Source organism: Bubalus kerabau, chromosome 2 (assembly GCF_029407905.1).
Source record: "Bubalus kerabau isolate K-KA32 ecotype Philippines breed swamp buffalo chromosome 2, PCC_UOA_SB_1v2, whole genome shotgun sequence".
Taxonomy (NCBI): Eukaryota; Metazoa; Chordata; class Mammalia; order Artiodactyla; family Bovidae; genus Bubalus; species Bubalus kerabau.
This window is the reverse complement of record NC_073625.1, coordinates 171,118,794-171,138,221: the sequence shown is the minus strand read 5'-3', so window position 1 is coordinate 171,138,221 and position 19,428 is coordinate 171,118,794. Positions and strand designations below refer to the sequence as shown.

Sequence of the window (19,428 nt, the reverse complement as noted above, 5' to 3'; positions counted from 1 at the left end):
ATAGCTGCATATTAAAAGGTTTTTATCAGATGATTCTGCTGATGTTAGAACTAACACTTTAAGAATGTTGTACATGTAGTTCTATAAATGTATGTCACTTTAATATGAGAAATATTGACATTTGGTTTGCACTGAGATAAATGCTTTATTTAGGAAACACATGTTTTTGAAGCCTGAAGTTGTCTTGCCATTTTCAGTTTACTTTACAGTTGAGATTGTCAAGTATGTTTTCTGATTAACTCTTCCCTTAAACTTTTTCTTCTCTTTTCATCTTTAGTGATAGATAACTTGAAAAAAAAAAAAAAAAAAAAGATCAGTTATATTTTTGTAATTTAAACTTACTGACACAATCACTTGACCATGTGGCTAGGTGGATTATAGGATAAGAGTTTGTTTTTAGCATATGAGGAAATACATGTATCAACATTATTGACGGCTGTTTGTAAATTGAAATGTTAATTTAGTTTTATAGCTAGTTACATGCTGTGTGAAATACAGATTTGAGGCCTTTAGTACCAGTCAGTCATAGGAATGTTTATTTTTTTGACTCTATTTATATATATTTTTGGGTTCATGGGTTTTTTAAAAATATTTTTAAAAGTACAAGTGTGTGTTTTACAGCTTAACGAGGAACTCCCTTTTTTTTTTTCTCTTTCCAGGAGAGGGAGCTACTTATTGAATTTTTGGACAGTTGGTGAAAAACTAGATTTTTTTATATTGCCCCCAAATTAACTACTTGGGAGAAAAAGTATTTTAAACTGAATTCACCAAGCTGTTCTTAACAAGAGTTTCCATGTAGTAAACATGCTTCCAAAAATAAACATTTAAAAATCTCTTGATAAGGTACTAAAGAACTGAGAAGTATGTGTGATTTTGGCCATTCAATTTGCCTCTTCAGATTTTAAGAAACAGTAAAAAACCTAAGTTTCTGTTATGCCTTGAAAGGAGACATGAATGGTATTAAATGTCTGCAAGATACGATATGGACCTAATTTATCTATGTAAGGCTGTACAGATTTGTTGTGTAAATTTCCCAATGTGAAATGAATCAGAAGTATCACTCTTTTCCCATTGTTGGATAGTTTTACTAGCTTACAGCAGCTTACCTAGCTCTAAGGAAAAATTATAAGCATCAGCAGGATAATGCTAGAACCTTTATCTTCTACTCTGATACCTTCTTTTCCTCTTCACAGTTTTACTTTACCTAGAGGTATATTTCATATCAAGTTTGCCATAATCTATGGGGGAAAATGCAGAGAGGGACTTTGTAATACAATGTATAGCAGCATTCTTGGAATAGTTAAAAATGAAGTATTTCGCGAGATAGCAAGATGTTTTCTGTTACTGATAAAATTTTTACCAGTATTTGTACTTAACCTATTCTTGAATTTATAAACATTGTGAGTATGTGAGGGAGAAAAATGCTGTCTGGATTTCCTGAAGCTCAAAGTGTTATCTCTGACTTTATAACTCAGAGATAGTGAAGATGGTCTTATCTATAGAAATAAGAAAGCTCTTTGTTGTTTAAGGGCAAGAATGTGGGAATTTGTCTTATTTGCAGAATTTTGTCTTGTTTTCTAAATCATGTTTTTAATAGGATTTCTTTAATTTTTAAAGTATGTAACTATCATTGTTTAAGCTATAGATTTTAAACCTTCAGTTCTTATAAATGACATAATAAATGGAAAGCATTTTGTATAGTGCTTAATGCATAGTAAGCACTCAATAATTAGAAAGTGCTTAGATATTAAATAAGTAAAAGTAACTTAATTATCTAATGCACTTGGTTAAAAGTTTTGAAGCTTGTCTGGAATATGGATCACTTTAAAAATAGTTATGCTTTTGAATATTAACCATACCTTTACTTCACTAATTTAGTCCATTCCTACATTACAAGATGAATTTTTATAATTAAACTTGGAGTGAATGTTGTGTCTGCCCTTAAGAATAATTTCTGTAGGTGAGGAATATATCTTTAAGATGTACTAAGATGCACTTTTTGACGTAAACAGATTATGACCATTTAGCTGATTTTTTTACTTTGGACTGTTGGTGAACTTTTTGTGGGACCCCCTTTACTTATCTATAAAATGAGATTATTGGATTAGATCTTTCCTTTTCAGCCTCAACACCCTGTGACTCTTACACTCTCAACCTGAAATTGTCACTTTGCTTCTGAACTTGAGTTTAACTGGTGGGTTTAAGCTCTTCTAGAAGGGAGTCAGAGGTTTGGTACTTGATTCCTGATAGCGTATACGGGTCAGAGGCCAGATTAGCTAGCCCTGTTTCAAGCTTGTCTTCCTAGCCCCAATTTTTACACAGATGAAATCAGGTTAAAACAAATCAAAATTTGAGACTACCTTTAAAGGAAAATAGTCTGGAGCTAAGGGTAGCTAAGGTTCTTGTGGGGCAGTGGCACCTAGAAAGGATGTTCCAGACGTTGTCTCAGGAGTTGCTTTTCAAACCAGAGTTTAAGGGGCCACCTACTTCTCTACCAGTGATTGCTGCTGTGGTAACCACACTCTCAGATTTAGGCTTCAGAGATGTTTCTGACTAGGTAGTGCTGAATAGATTACTTTTTAATCTAATGAATGAATAAGCTTATATCTAGAGGGTTTTTTTTTTCCTTCTGTTTTTCTTCTTTTTAACAGAGGTTTTATTGACACTTGATTGAGCTTAGTGACAGAGCAAACAAAAAAATAACATCTGTGTGTAACCCAGGTCTCAAAAAGGAGACTTTTATTTTGAAAAGATTGTGGAAACAGATGATCATCCATAGGAAAATACTTCCAGATCAATGGAGCAAAATCATTTGATACCCTGGCCTATTTTCTGTTTATATTCCTATCTTTTGGCCATTATTAGTTCTGAAAGTGCAGAAATATTTTTTCGTCTAACATTTGAACTATTTTCCCTCGTATTTCCATTGCATGGGTCAGCACGTATTCCTCTCATACATTAATAGGGAGTCAGTTTTTCAGGGAATCATCAGACTGGTTTTTCTGATTTTCTGGCTTCTGGTCTCTGGCTCCTTCCTATATTGCTGTTATTGCTGCTTATTCTTCACAGAATACTGGCATGTTTTCTTTCTTTACTTTTCACACTAAAACTAATATGTCCTTAGAATATAAGCCCTATACATAATGAACTTTAGTAAATGATTGTAAACTGTCTTAAAACAGTAAATTCTTGGCATAAAATTAGGATAGTTATTCACCCTGATCATAGACTTTGAAAGATTTTAAATTATGTAATCAAATTTTTTATCCACATTTTATGTCTTTTTTATAGATCACAGGAGTTTATCTGTGAAGCAGCTGGAAACTCTTTGGACTTATAGCCCTGGACTTAGAAGAACTGAATTTTGTTTGTTTGCTTGTTTGGTAAATAGTCTGTTAGAAGGTATTTGGATTGAAAAGGCCTTTCTGGGCAGCAAGTAGCTTAGCTGTGTGTAGCTGGCAGGTATATAAATGACTAATTAAAATCAGTATAGTATAATTAGCCCTACCAATAAAGATACTTTGCACCCTGTCAGGTGACTCATTTAGGGAGGGACATCTAAGTGTACCTTCATTGGAGTAAATACCAGGGAGGATTTCACAGAGGAATTGAGTTCTGAGGATAAATGGGGTTATGCTCACAGGGACCAGGAGGTGTGGTGATGGCAGTATTGAAATAGCATTCTAGACCACCACAAAGTTGTAGGGTGGCAATGAGCAAGTCACTTGATGGTTCAGACCCTGAGTTTTTAAATGGGTAAAATAGGAATGTTAATACTTATCCAATGAATTGTTTTAAAGGAGAGAATTATTCAGATAATATATGTAAAATATCCTTAATTGTAAAGTTTTTTACAGTATATTATTACTTTGCAAATCAGCTTATTTCACTTTTAGACATGAGTAAAGGGAGGGATTGGGGGCAAGAGGAGAAGGGGACTACAGAGGATGAGATGGCTGGATGGCATCACTGACTCTATGGACGTGAGTCTGAGTGAACTCCGGGAGTTGGGGATGGACAGGGAGGCCTGGCGTGCTGCGATTCATGGGGTCGCAAAGAGTCGGACATGACTGAGCGACTGATCTGATCTGATCTGAAAGTTCTGTAGTACACCATGACATCCGTCTTAGAAATATATAAATTTTACTCTTCCTATGGCAAATGTTTAAATGTCATCCTCTTTATATATACATACATACATCAAAAATACCTATGTAGATGCTACTTCAGGCCATAGTTTTTTTGGAATAGTAATTAAAAGGGCATTAAGGATTTGTCCCATATGATGATGACTATTGTATTAAACATAGTTTTTATAAGGATTCAATAATATAAACCAAATAGTTTAATTTTTCTCTGTAAGTCATAAAGTTAATAATTCTATTTAGTACATTAGTAAATAATAATTTTAAAATAGAGGTTAAGTCAAGGTTTTTCTTGGCATTCTTAGACTCCGAGATGGAATCTTAAAAGATGTATTATCTGAGGGAGATCTGACAGGAATTGTGCGGCATTGACAAGTAGTACTGGGAACTGACCTCTGTGCCCTTAGGGTATAGTAAAGATGACAGGCCAGGGCACAGTTGTGGATTCTTTGCTTTCTGGGGCATTAGGTATAGGCAGCAAACAATTAAAGAGCAAGGTAATCTTAGATTTTACATACTGTAAAAAGAACAAAGCAGATTCCTCTAATGGAGAATTGGATTGGAGATACAATTTTAAATTCAGTGGTCAGAATTTAAGAGTGACATTTTAGCTGAGATGTAAATGATGAGAAAAAGCCAGTGGTACAGAATTCTGAGGGCAAATTCAGAGGTTCCAAAGCAGGATCAAGCATGGGAGTAGAAAAGCCTGGTAGAACACAGGATCATAGAAGTAGGCAAGGTCCACATTGTGTGTGACCTTGTAAACATGCTTCATGAGTTTAGAATTTTGTTTTCAGAGCAGTGGGAAACAATAAATGTGTTTTTAGCAGCGCGTGCTTTGTGGAGAATGGTTTAAGGCATCAAAGGCTTTTGCCCTGGTTTGTGGGAGAAAGCTTGGTATGTATGTATTAAGGTGGTTGCAGTTAGATATGGTATGTTTTGGAGAAATACCTGATAGGACTTGATGATGGGAATGGGTTACTGTATGAGAGAAAGAAACATAAAGGATATCACCAGGGTTTTTGGTCTAAGCAACTACTGCTGAGGAAGCCCAGAGAAGGAATGGCTTTGGGGGAGGGAGAACCAAGAGTTTTGTCGTGGTCATATTAAATTTAAGACAAAGGAATACACATTCAAAACCAGGCACCAGGTATTTAATGCAGAGAGATACTATGCTCCTAGCAGATACTGTGTTATACTTCTGAAGGGCTGTATTAATTCAGTTTGTGTTTTAAAGGGAAGAGGGGAAGTTAGTACTATTCTATTTGCAGATTAAAGAAGTCAGATCTTGACTAAAGAAAGTATGAAGTAGCATTCTTAGGTTATTGGGTCTAAAAGAAGCTGCTTATACCTATTTTCCCCCATTTGACAGTTTATTAGAAATATTTGAGTATAGTGTTCCTAGGTATATCTTTCAACTTAAAAACATGAATCACAGTTGCTAGTTCTCATGAGGTCAGTTGAGACTAGTAAATATATATTTAAAATTTTATTGGCCAAGCAATTTTGGTTTCTTTCTTTCTTTTTTTTTTTTTTGGTGGTATGGAAGAATATTTCTTAAGATATTTATTCTAAAAGATGAGTTGTTTCTGTTAAACTTGGTAGGTTTTTTTGTCATTGATGTGTTTTGACATTAGTTTCCTATTTTAGATACAGCTAGCTGTTGGACACGATATTCAGTGAAATAACACAACCTTGCTATTTTCAAGACATTGCTTAATATTGTTGGAATTCTAGGTGGGTGGAAATGGCATTCAGAAAATTACTTAGTGAAACAAATGGAACATATCCTGTGACTTGAAAATCTTGAGATTATTAAGATCCTACAGTCTTTGCAATGGATTTTGGCTACTATTTGGCAGTATAAATTAAGAAGCTGAGGTCTTAAAGAAGTTTTAGCAAAAATTAGGTAACCATTAAATCATTCCAGTAATTTTACTGTATTCCCCCTCTAGACAGTTCACAAAACTGTGAACACATTAGTCTGTCACCAGAACATTTGACTAATCTCTATGAACAGCTGTTATAACATGCGTTACTACAATGGGATTTTGTTCAAATTTTGGCATTTAAAAATAATTTTGAAGCTCAGATTGAACCTCTAAGCATTTTGTATGCTTTTGGTAATTTACTCTCTAGAAATGATCTCAAGTTTAAATTGTGTGTATGAGTAGAAATGCCAGTTCTTTGGAAAACCTGTAACTAGATTTTTAGACTATATGTTTGATTATTTATGAGTTCTTTTTCAAGTCATTATCTTTTTACTAGAAATTTTCTCCTTTTAAAAAAAATCAGTCTTGCAGTTGTGTAACACATTTCCTTTTTAGGCAAACTGCAAAGTTATGTTCTTTTTAATGGCATGTTGTGAGATAATAAATGGCTATAAAATATTTTATATTTTTTGTATTAAAGGAATTACGATCTTTTAAACTTAGTATGCAAACCCCACTTTTGGTCATGTAAAGAGAGTAAAAGATAATAGACCATGAACATTTTAGGGTTGACTTTAGTTTTTTTGTCAGTTTTACTTACACATCCCATGTCTCCTTTTTTCAGGACTGTATTCTTATATAATAGAATAAAATGATCTAATTAATATGGTAGGACAGTGGCTGTTGATTAAAGGTTATATACCACAGGATATTGATTAACTCTAGTAAGTAATATGTTTCTGAATGTTAAAGATTTGACACTTGTTTGGTGTTTTCATGGCATGTAGACCATGTTGGGGAGTTTGTGTTTTATTCTGTAATTCCCAACATGATTGTGATCTAATCTCTACCTCCCTGTCCAGACCCCATTACCTCAAGCCATTCCCTCCTCATTTCACTGCAGCTTCTTTGGCCTTTTTTTTTTTTTTTTTCCTTTCAGTTCTGAGAAGACAGTTTCTGGCTCTAACATATTCCAGCGACATTCTTCCTGCCTCATCCTCAATCTGTGTAATATTATGCTCAGCATTTAGAGTTCTCCCTAAGTAGCACTTCCTTAGAGAGGCTGTCTTTTACTACACAGTTTAAAATAGGTCCCTGTTTTTCTTTCTCAGCATCTTCTGTACTTTTCTGTGATTTGTTACAAATTCCAGAATTTATCATTTATATATGTTTATAATCATCTTCCCAACTCAGGCTAAAAAGCCTTGCTAAGAACAGGATTATGTTTTGTTTGCAACTCTTAGCATTTCCAATGGAAATGCTTGATATAGGATTTTTTTTAATTCAAGATTTTCATTCCACAGTAACTCTCATTGCCTTTTAGTCCAGCTTCTTATAGTAGTCACTGAAATGTGTGTTGACCTTATCTGTAATTCTAGATTTAAAAAGTGAAGAAAAATAGGCCTTGTCAAGTTAAAAAACAAATGTGAAAACACATGAGGTAATTCATGTGCTTTATCCAACTTGGGATGAATAAGCTTATGGTATTTTTGCAGCAAAATGTTTTCTTGTAAGGTGCTATCCCAAAGTCCTTGAAGCATTGCATAATATGAATGTGAAACATGCATACTGTCACCTTTCCAAAATTTGAAAACTTCTGAAACAGGAATGTTGGGATCGAGGGATTATATTAGCCTGACTTCACCCCTTAATACTTGCGTGTGTGTGTGTATGCATGCTCAGTCATGTCCACCTCTTTGTGACCTCATAGACTATAGCCTGCCAGGCTTCTCTGTCCATGGGATTATCCCAGCAAGAATCCTGGAGTGGGTTACCATTTCCTCCTCTGGGGGTTCTTCCTGACCCAGGGATCAAACTCGCGGCTCCCCATGTGTTTTGTGGCTCCTGCATTGGCAGGAGGATTCTTTACCACTGAGCCACTAGGGAAGCCCTGCTACCTTTGTGACTTGAGGCAACTCACTTAAGGTATATGCTGATAAAGTTGAACTGTATTTAAAACTTGAGTACCCTCCAACTCTAGAATTTTTAGATTGCACATCCCATTTGGTCACATGAGGGGTCCACAAAGCATTGTGACTTTTGGTTTTAATCAATAGATGTGATAGAGATGTCAGCGTTTAGAATTTACTTTGTGGTACTTACCTATTATAAATGAAAATCAAATTACAGTGCTGTGTTTATGTATATACATATTACCAAGTTTTAAATCTGTGTATTTACTGCTTGTAGATGCACTAGACATCTCTCATAGCACCAAGCCTTTTTACAGTTTAGCATTTCATACTTTTTTCCCTTTGATGGCCCTGATGAATAGGGGCAAGTATTATTCCAGTTTTACAGAGAAGAGACTAAAGCGCTAAAAAGTTTTGACTTTGCCACCATCACACAGCTAGTGAGAGGCAGAGGTAAAGGTGAAACTTAGAAGCTAGACGAGTGATTTCAAGTCCATTTTCTGCTTATATACTGTTTTACCCTTTAAATATAGAAAGTTTATCAAATATTATATATCTTAAAAAATATAAAATATCTGAATTGTCTCTTTACTGTATTGATTGTATATATTTTATTTTCTCATAAAATGAAGATGATCCTAGTAGTTTCTGAAACCTTGATTTTAAGCTAAAAGGTACCTAGACATGATGATATCTTAGGTTTCATATTCAACATACTGTGTCAGTTAACAGTGAAAGCATTTAATGTTGCTCTAAATCTTAGAGTTAAGCATTTTTGACTTTATACTTAAATTTCCATTTTAAATTATTACATTGGTAGTAATACTCAGACTTTCTTTGGGTGGTCACCCACTTAAATGTGAAAAAAAAGCAGTAATAGAATAATAAATGTTTTTTAACCACTTTGTGTCTTTGTGTAATCTTAAACTAATACTTAGTTATAACTTTGCATACTGTATGACATATTCAAACCTGATGAAAAACCCTGAACAATTAATTGGAGTTCCTCTAATCCAGTTAGAATTTAAACCATTCCAGGTTTAAAGACTCTCTTTCAGATGAAAAGTATTTATATGCATTTTTCCACTAGTAAATAATCCTGTAAAATACACACATTTTCTCAGACAGTTCAACAGACAGCCCCATCATAAAATAGACAGAAGATCTAAGCAGACATTTCTCCAAAGAAGACATACAGTTGGCCAAAGGCACGTGAAAAGATGCTCAGCACCACTACTAGAAAAACCAAGTCACAACTGTAATGACTTACACCTCACACTGGTCAGAATGACTGTCATCAAATAGTCCACAAGTAATAAATGCTGGAGAGCGTGAGAATAGGGAACCGTCCTACACTGTTGGTGGGAATATAAATTGGTGCAGCCACTATGGAGGACAGTATGGCGGTTCCTTAAAAAACTAAAATAGAGTTGCCATGAAAGAAAGTAAAAGTGTTAGTCGCTCAGTCATGTCTGATTCTTTGAGACCCCATGGACTCTAGCCCACCAGGCTCTTCTGTCTGTGGAATTTTGCAGGCAAGAACACTGAAATGGGTTGCCATTCCTTTTTCCAAGGGATCTTCCTGACCCAGGGATGAAACCCAGGTCTCCTGCATTGCAGGCAGATTCTCTACTGACTGAGCCACCAGGGAAGCCCATATGGGAAGCTACCAGGGAAGAGTTACCATATGGTTCTGCAATCCTGCTCTGAGGCATATATCCAGAGAAAACCATAATTCCAAAATATACATGTATCCTATGGTTCCTTGCAGCAGTATTTAGAATAACCAAGATATGGAAGCAACCTAAATATCCACCTACAGATGAATGGATCAAGAAGATGTGGTATATATACACAATGTGATATTACTCAGCCATAAAGAGAGTGAAGTAATGGCATTTGCAGCGACATGGATGGACCCAGAGATTATCATACTAAGTGAACTAAGCAAGACAAAGTCAAATATCATATTAATATTGTTGTTTATATGTGGAATCTTAAAAGGATACAAATGAACTTATTTCAAAAACAGAGACTTGCACACTTTTGAAAACAAATTTATAATTACCAAAAGAGAAGTGGGTGAGGGATAAATTAGATTGGGATTAACATATACTCACTACTATATATAAAATAGATAACCAACAAGAATCTACTCTAGCATAGGGAACTATACTCAATATTTTGAAATAACCTAAAAGGGAAAAGAATAAAAACTCAATTGCTGTGCTGTACAATAGAAACTAACATAATATTGTAAATCACCTATACATCAATAAAAAGTAAAGTAAAAATATAAGTAAAAAATGAAACACATTTTATTTCAAGTTACTTGAAATTGTGTGCCTGTTGTGTTAGGCAGTTTGAAAATCTGCCCAGCACAATGGGCAGATTTTTAAGATTTTGTTTAAAGAAAAAAAAAAAAGTGAACCTCAGCAGTATACTTCTTATCCTAGCTACTGTGTTTTATGCACTGTGGGAGTTTGGTAATCAGGAAGTAAGATGTTTTCTTTCTTACTGCTTAATATATTTAATAAATCCAAGTGGTAACATCTTAAAATTTTTGTCTCTCAAACTCTGCTTGATCATGGTACATTTGGTTCTAAGCCAGAATTGTTTTAAATACAAATTATAAATATTTTGGCTTCCTTGGAGCATTTTCAATAGAATGCTCAGTAGAATTCTGTTCTTATTAATGAAGTATGACTTTTGATTATTCAATGAAAAATTCTTTTCATATGAGCAAGTGATGTGAATTCATTTGTTAAAGTTCTTCCAAAAGATTTGGTAGCAAATTATATGAAAGAATTGTTGTGCTCTTCTTAAAATGAGGCATAACATGATTTCATCTAACATTGTCAGAAATTGCTATATGAATATAAAGTTGCTCAATATGACATTTGTTCATATATTTTATTCTCTTCCACGAGGGACTTGAGTAATGAGGTATATATTTGACTGTCGTTCACTTGGAAAGGCTCCAAAAACAAGGAGGCATTTGTACATGTGCAGATGTTGGCAGGGTTCCCTTTTCTCCTGTTGTCAAAGACCATTTTAGTTTCACAAAGATATGTTTGTATCTGTTTGACAATATGGCATGTGAATAATATGCCAATAGTGTATGTGGAGGAGTTCTTTATTTTTTGCACTGCAAAACTGTGTAATCTCACATACTTAGTTATTTTCAGTGCTTTTGTTTTATATATCAGATTTTATACATGAATACTTCTGAGAAATAGTTAAATCTTTTGTAATCATTTTGCCTATAAATTTTCAAGATTATGGAGGTATTTTAAGTTGGGAGGAAAAGCTGAAAATAATGTGTGGTTAGCAGTTTTTGCATGTCACATTGGAAATGAGCAATCTGTCACTTTCCCTAGTGCCCACAAGAAGTTTTAAAATCTCAGATAAGATTAAAAATGTACTTTCCTCTAATTACTAAAGAATCAGTAGATATTGTCTGTGAACAAAATGAATTAATTCATTTACTATATTTAAAGATTCATACTAACATGTCTAAATTTTTAATTTACATAATTAGTATTACATCACAAAACTGCAGATATTGAAATTTAAACAGAAAAGGTATATATACAAAGAACAAATACAGTTATTGTACATTTGATAGTTAAAAGGAAGCACACATGAAAACAGGCAATTGTGGATGAAGTATGACTCTATAAATCCTTTGTTTTAAAGTTGATACAAGTTTTAAAGTAAGAGTGTTACTGAGTTTTGTCAATTTTATAAAAGCTCAGAGTAAAATTAATATCACCCACCTACTTTCTTGAGTTCCCAGAAGAGCCTCATCTCTGGCTCTTATGTAGATTGTTCAATTTTTAGCAGTAGAAGTAGGCTATATTTATATTCTGTAGTGTTTTGCTTTGTTTGCCCTGCAATCTGTGTAAATATCATCTGCCTCTAATTTAAGGAAAGGACTGTACTGAAAGGGCTTCCCTAGTGGCTCAGCTGGGAAAGAATCTGCCTGTAATGCAGACCTGGCTTCCATCCCTGGGTGGGGAAGAGCCCCTGGAGAAGGAAGCGGCTGCCCACTCCAGTGTTCTGGCCAGGAGAATTCCATGGCCTTCTATAGTCCATGGGAGTCGCAAAGAATTGGACATGACTGAGTGACTTTCACTTCACTATTCTGAAAAATAGCTCTTTAAAAACGCCTCTGGTCACGTGATCTTCCAACAGTTGTTTAAAGCATTACTTCCTTCCTTTTGCTCTTTTTTCAACTTGTAGCTGGGTGTTACAGTACTGCAGAGTACTTTACAAGAAGCCTGCCATTTTACTTAGGTTGAAAATAACTTGTTTATAATCCTGGAAAAGTTTTGTTTTAGGATGTTAATCTTACTAGTAGTTAAAAAATCCATTAGAAAATCTTGGCAAGATCAGGAGAATAAATAATTTTGAAGTTGGATTTAAGGTGAATAGACAATGTGGTGACATTGGAAAAGGAAGCAAAGCTAACTTGGCATCAGAGATACTTGGAGTGGAGATTGCATGGTAGGTTATCAGACTGCTCTTTACCAACCTGTGGGTACAGATTAGAAGACATTTCCCAAGAATCTTTCTCTGCATTCCTCTCCTGCCTGCTTCTGGACTAGATGAGGTCCCTATTAAAGACTCTTAGGACCAGAACCATTTTTTTGTAACTAATACTTAATTACACTCATAGTTATTTGTTTGGTATTTGTCTTCTAAAATTTTTAGTTTAGAGACAGTGTAGTTTACTCTTACTGCCAGCATAACAGAGTGCCTGATGCCTGGTAACACTTCCTGGCTAATAGGTGTGCTGTCCTGTTCATTCAAAAGAAAGTTTTGGTTGATTGTACATACATTAGTCAAAAAGATAAAGGAAAACATCTCTACTTTTAGATCTGGTAATAAGGTGTCTTGTGTTTTGTTGATCAATTTGATTCTGAGATTTCAATAAGAAAGACTTATTTTAGCTTTATAATGTGAGGTAATCTATTAAAAAAATTTCAAGTCCATAGTAATGGTACGAGTTAAAAAAAGAAATAAAGTTACTCACAGACCTAGAGAACAGACTTGTGTTTGCCAAAGGGAAGGGGAGGGGTGAGGGAGGGGTGAACTTGGACTTAGCAGATGCAAACTATTACATATAGAATTGGATAAATAACAAGATGCGACTGTGTAGCACAGGAAACTGTATTCAATATCCTGAGATAAACCATAATGGAAAAGAATATTTTTTTTAAAAGAATGTATGTATACATATAACTGAATCACTTTGCTGCATAACAGAAATTAACATCACATCTTAAATTAATTATACCTCAATTAAAAAAATGTTTATCTCTTTTGAACTATTGAATATAACAAGAAAATCCAAGCTCATGCCTAGCAGAAATCTCTACTGCGAGGATCTGGGGATAGACCTAGGATATCCTCATCAGAATGTCTTGTAATGAAGATAATTCTTTTGTAGAGTTTTCCATCTGATGAAGGTTGGCCATTTGCAAAATATCTTGGAGCTTGTGGAAGAATGGTGGCTGTAAATTATGTTGGAGAAGAACTGTGGAGTTACTTTAATGCACCATGGGAGAAACGAGTTGACCTCGCTTGGCAGTTAATGGAAATAGCAGAGCAGCTCACAAACAATGACTTTGAATTTGCACTCTACCTCCTGGACGTCAGCTTTGACAATTTTGCAGTTGGTCCTAGAGATGGGAAGGTAATCATTGTGGACGCTGAAAACGTTTTGGTTGCTGACAAAAGGTTAATCAGACAAAGTAAGTATATAACTTGTAGGTTTTTTTTCCTATGTCAAATGTTTACATTTATATGATGCAGATTTTTAAAACTTCCTCCTTAAAAAGCAGCCTTGCATCTTTCTTTGTTTTATTTGACCGGTAAACAAATACTGATTTATTAGAGTTGTACTCTTAGTCACATTTTGTCCATATATAGTAAAATATACTTCAGGTTCAAATGGACCCAGATATACTGTGTGTGGGGTGTGTGTGTACACATCTCTTCCATACTGTCTGCTGTGTGCTGTGGTTTAGGACTCTAATGCAGTATTAAGTTTTTATTTAGTTAAAGGCTACCAGAGAGACTATACTGCTTTTGTAGAGTCTGTTTTTCTGTGGATTCTCTTACAGTAATATTCTGTGTTTCATTTTTTCTGTGAGGTCCCTCCAGTGACTCTTTTTTTCCTTTTGAATCATGTAGATGATTCCTAGCACTGCAGATCTCTAACTTTGGTTTGACATTAAACTTTGCTTTCATTTATTTATGAACTCTTCACTGGATAGGTGGGCAGAATGTCTAAAGTGTTTTCAAAATAAAGTGTCATAGGAATTTTAGTTTCAAGGACAAAGCCTGTGGTTCTATAACTAATGTACTTAGTAAAAGAAACCGAAGGGTTGTTGTTCCACGGTAAAAGCCTTGTATTTTTAACCCCCTCCTGTCATGTGGGTCTGTTGATGAAGAGACCAAAAGCTTGTGGCACCTGTGGAATGCAGTGAGTGTAACAGCAATGTATTAGGTTGACACATTTTACATTATCTCAGCTTATCTTGTTAAATACTTGATTTTTCTCAATGCCTTGTTCCGATTCCATACTCAGAAAACTACTTTCTGATTCTTTCTTATCTGCCATGCAGACCCTTTCACAGGGAGTGGATGCCCTGCTCTGAGTACATCATTCCCCACTTAACCCCTTTATACATTTGTGGAAGTTACAGCAGCTTAAACTGTGCTTTTTTTTCAAGTGTTCAGTTTTTTTTTTTTTTAATGTATATATTCACAGAGTTGTGCAACTTGCCTAAACTCTACAACATTATTATTCCAGTATTTGTAAAAGTATTTTTTTTGTAAATTTTTTTTTTTAACCGTGGGCATTCCTGGAATACATGTTACAATTTTGTACCAACTAATTCCTGACCTTGGATGAATACAATATAGTTTCTGTATTTTTGAATTTCATACAGTGAGCATTGCTCCAGTGCTTTTCTAGCTCTGGCTAATTCTTTTCAAATGTCTCATGGTAGAGCTGGCTAAATAGAAACTTTGCAAAAGGCTGCATTTATTTATTCACCCTCTTTTCTTAACTCTTTCTAGTAAATGACCTTTACAGGGAGATTGTGGTTTTGTTGTGGCAACTCCCTTAATGTCCTTCCCTTTATCATCTAAACTAGTAAAAGCAATACACATTTTTTTCCAGAGAAAATAGATCCTTCGTTGAGAACTTGTTGCATCAGTTAGTTTCTTCATTTCCCACCCTCCTCCTTAAAATCTAATTTTTCTTACTTTCCCATAAACAAGTATGCATAAGATTCTCTCCTGCTTTCCCTCTATTTTTAAAAGTTGCTTACTGCCTTTCTCTACTTCCTCAGTGTCCATTCATTTCTCAGCCCATTAAACCTGACTTAGAAAATCATGTTACTATTTGCAGTCACCCAATTGGCAAATTTGTGAAGTGACCGATTAGTAACAGCTTTCTGAAATTATTTCCTCCTTTGGTTTCCTCCTACTCAGGTAGTTTCTTTTTCAAAACATAAATCTGATCTTAGCACTCCCTTCCTTAATGCTTGTAATGACTTCCAGTGGTTTGTCTACTAAAATTCATACACTTTACCAGAGAATAATCTATGTGACTTGGCCTTGTTCTGCTTCATTTTTAACATAACTCCAGTGCCCTTAATGCTTCCGCTATAGTGGCCTTTTAAGTTTCTTGAATGAATCTTTCTACTGAACACCTCACAGCTACTTTATATTATTCTGTATGTATAAAATATTAATATTGTATTAACAGTGTCTACTTTGTCATCCAGTTAGAACCTTAGACTTTACTGTTAATTTTTGTATCAAGTATTTCTACAGTCTGACTTTTTTTCCTGGACCTTCTTTCTTGTTGTCATCATCCTAGCACCTCCAGTCTTCAGCCCCGAGTTACATTTCTATTAGATCGTGGTCATGACCACAGGAGGTGCAGCCTTCTTCTCTAGCATTGCCTGTGCCTCCTCCCCAGTCACCTGTCTCGTGCTCTAGCGACAGTGAATTTGTTATTTCCTTAATGTACCAGCTGTGCCAACCCCTTAGATCCATGCCTTGGTACATACTGTACCCTGGGCCTAGCATGCTGTTTTCCCTCTTTTCAGACTTGTTTATCTTTCAAAGCCTCAATCAGTTGTTCCCTGTGCGGCTTTCTGCAGTCTCAGGCACTGGTACTGCTTGCTCTGTACTCATGCAGCACTATGTCAGACTTGCATGTGGCACTTTCTCTGTATCATGGAGAGTTTCACTCTAAGCTGAACCCTTTGGCCTTTAGTATGGAGAGACCCTTGTCTGATCCTTCTCCCCTGCCTTGGTGGACTCCTTATAAATGTCTGTGTAGAAATTAATATATTTAAATGTTTAATGTAATATAGTTTTAAGAACCAACATTACTGTGTTCATTAGTCAAATGTTACATTTTGGGAAACAATGAAAAGCCTTCTAAAATGTATTTTTCTCTTTCTCCTTCTTTCCATTTTCACAGATAAGCCTGAAAATTGGGATGTATGGTATGAAAGCAAATTTGATGACTGTGATAAGGAGGCTTGCTTATCATTTTCAAAAGAAATTCTTTGTGCTCGTGCCACTGTGGACCACAATTATTATGCTGTTTGTCAGAACCTCTTATCCAGACACGCTACGTGGCGTGGCACTTCTGGAGGACTCCTCCATGATCCACCAAGTGAAATTGCCAAAGACGGCCGCCTCGAGGCCTTGCTGGATGAGTGCGCCAACCCAAAGAAGCGCTACGGCAGATTCCAGGCTGCGAAAGAACTGCGTGAATATCTAGCACAATTAAGTAACAATGTGAGGTAGTCTACGGTGAACTTGTCTTTCCTTTTCTTCATTTACATAGCACTGGCTAAAAACGAAAACTACCAAAACCTATCCGGAAAAATGAAATTTGGAAGTAATACTTCCAAATGGCTGATAAACTTGCACTGACAGATCTTACGTTAACATCCACCAAAATAAGACATGATTTCAGAAATCACACGCTGCTTCTGCAGATGGGTTTGTTCTTAAACTTTGGAGGCTTGAGCTCTCGTTGAGCGCTTCAGCCCCTGAATGCCTGACTGGATTAATGAGTATTGTTAAGCTATTGGAAATGAGTCTGATAGTTACATTGGCTTGTGTATCAAAGGGTACTTGGTACTTGACTTAGTTTGCATTACTGTCATGATTTTGTGAATCTCTTTTATTTACTTTGAATATCAAGTTAGATTATGGCCTGTTTTATAGGCTACTTTTTCCTTCTGATGTGTAGGGGTTTTTTTTTTTTTTCTCTTCCATTTTTATGTTTTTTATTAAATTTTACACATTCAGGTTACTATAGGTGTTCATTTACAGTTGGGCTAGTTTTCATTCAGTGCTATGCGGTACATATTTACCGTTAGGATTCCTAGGTTTACTGTGTTTTTCCGAAAAAACAGAATTCAGTTTTCAGAAAACTGAATATTTTATTGTGTAAATACTTATATTTCTTCCCACTTTCTGTGGCTTCACCATTGCATGAGATCATTTAAGGTTATTTAACAGTTACATCCCTCTGCCAATAAATTATAACTGTACACTAAATATGAACTTTGGCATATGTTGCAAAATGTCATTTTTGTCCCTTAAAATGCTTTAAGAGTATACTAGCAATCTATACCTTAATGTTAATTTAATTGAGAGGAAAAAAAAAAAACACACAGTATTTTTTAAATGCTAACTTGTCCAGGATAGTAAGCATATGCCAAAGAAATATTAGACCTAGTCCTAGATTTTAAAATTGGTCACCTACTTATTCTTACTGTCCTACTTCCAATATTTTGAGTCTGTCATTATTAAATTCATATCTTCCTGGTTATTCTTTAATGTTGAAAAATTGTGCTACTACTTCCAAACATATGTAACTTCAGTTACATTTCTGTAACTTCAGTGTGGTAGTTTTGCAAAAATCAGCGTGGTAGTCATTGTTTGAGTTTAATCTGGCATCATAACTTTTTAATTTATTGATGGACTAATAATTCTAACTATAAAGCAGACAGGTTTATTAGCCAGTCTGTCCAACTTGGTCTCCATTACCTAATTGTTAACCATCAACAACATCAAATTTAAGTATGTGGATAAAAATTAACAAATGTGTGAAATTTCTCTCGGGTGTTTTTTAAAGTTAAAATATATGTATATATAAATTGGCTAAAGCTAACGTAGGTGATATTTTTCTGTTTGAAATCGTAACTTTTGTTTACAGCAAAGTTTGATGTAGTGTGCAGTATTTAGTTCTAGACTGATCTTATTCTAATCAGAACGTGATTAAAGTATGCACAACCAAAGCCAAGTTTTTCTTTTTCCTTCATTCAGCAACTATTTATTGAGCATCAACTCTGTGCCAGGTACATTACTAGCTGCTACACACTGTCTGAACATGACATATGGTTAAGTAACTTTACAATGATTATCAAAGACTTTAATGTGGATATTTCTTAAGTTGAAATAGCATTCATTAGGATGTTGCTTTCATGTTCTTTTACTGTTGTGATGGATGTTCTACCTGTACTATCTATAACTGTTGCTAAAGAAAGAGCAGGAGGAAATCAATAAAGTTAATCCCAGTTTAAAAACTGGAAGAAGGGTAAGATCTCTTCCTTATAAAATACATTGCATTATGTTAATTTTAATACATTAGTACATTACATATGCCAACTAGCCCTCAAAGAAATATTCAAGTGCTGGAAATTTTACTAAGCTGACTTTTTACAGCTTTGGAAAACTTTGGAGGAGAGTAGGTAAAGTTACTTGTCAGACATTCGCCTCTTGCTCAAAACTTCGAATAAAATACACATTTCAAAATGGAGCACCTTTTATATTTGTATAAGTATTCATTACAAACCTTAGAATGCCAGTCATTAGAGCAGTTGTCTTACTGTTTAGCAAACATTTATCTTACTTTTTGGAAGGGCGACTGTGATTGCAGAACAGGAAGTGAGAAAACACTGCCAGCAGTGATTGCTTCTTGAGGTAGTTTTTGATAACTACCATTTCCCCTGTGAGATTATGTGGAATTTCTTTTATCTTTGGAAGAGTTGAGAAGATAATAAAAGAATTAGGAATTTTAAATTACAGGGAAAAATATATATATGAAAAGCAATAAATATTTTGTTCACTTTGCTATCAAGATGTTCACTATCAGATATTTATTATACAGTAGCAATTTATATTTTTAATCATTGCCCATTAATAGACACAGTAAAATATTTTTGAATCAGACATTTGGGGTTTGTATGTGCATTAAAATTGTCTTTTGTACTGTAAGTTACTGTTTAATTTGAATATTTTATCAGAACTGTCTCCCTGTGCCTTTATAATATAAAGTTGTTTCTACAACTTTTAATAATCTTAATAAAGAATACTTTAAGAACCACA

At 34.7% G+C, this 19,428-nt stretch overlaps 1 protein-coding gene and 1 long non-coding RNA gene across 5 annotated transcripts in view; both read left to right on the top strand.

Annotated features, from left to right (window-relative positions):
- The window catches only part of DIPK2A (divergent protein kinase domain 2A), a 22,342-nt gene extending 2,914 nt beyond the window's left edge, over window positions 1–19,428 (top strand). For 3 of the 4 annotated variants that reach the window (XM_055569419.1, XM_055569418.1, XM_055569421.1), the window contains 2 exons: window positions 13,445–13,748; window positions 16,502–19,428. In XM_055569419.1, the coding sequence (XP_055425394.1) occupies window positions 13,445–13,748; window positions 16,502–16,833 (636 nt within the window). In that variant the 3' untranslated portion in view covers window positions 16,834–19,428. Of the gene's footprint in view, window positions 1–11,919; window positions 12,499–13,444; window positions 13,749–16,501 lie in introns of those variants that run through there. The other variant, XM_055569420.1, reaches the window with a different exon arrangement.
- On the top strand, window positions 1,401–3,532 carry LOC129644076 (uncharacterized). The gene is made up of 2 exons (XR_008710728.1): window positions 1,401–2,557; window positions 3,292–3,532. It is a non-coding gene; the product is annotated as an uncharacterized LOC129644076 (long non-coding RNA).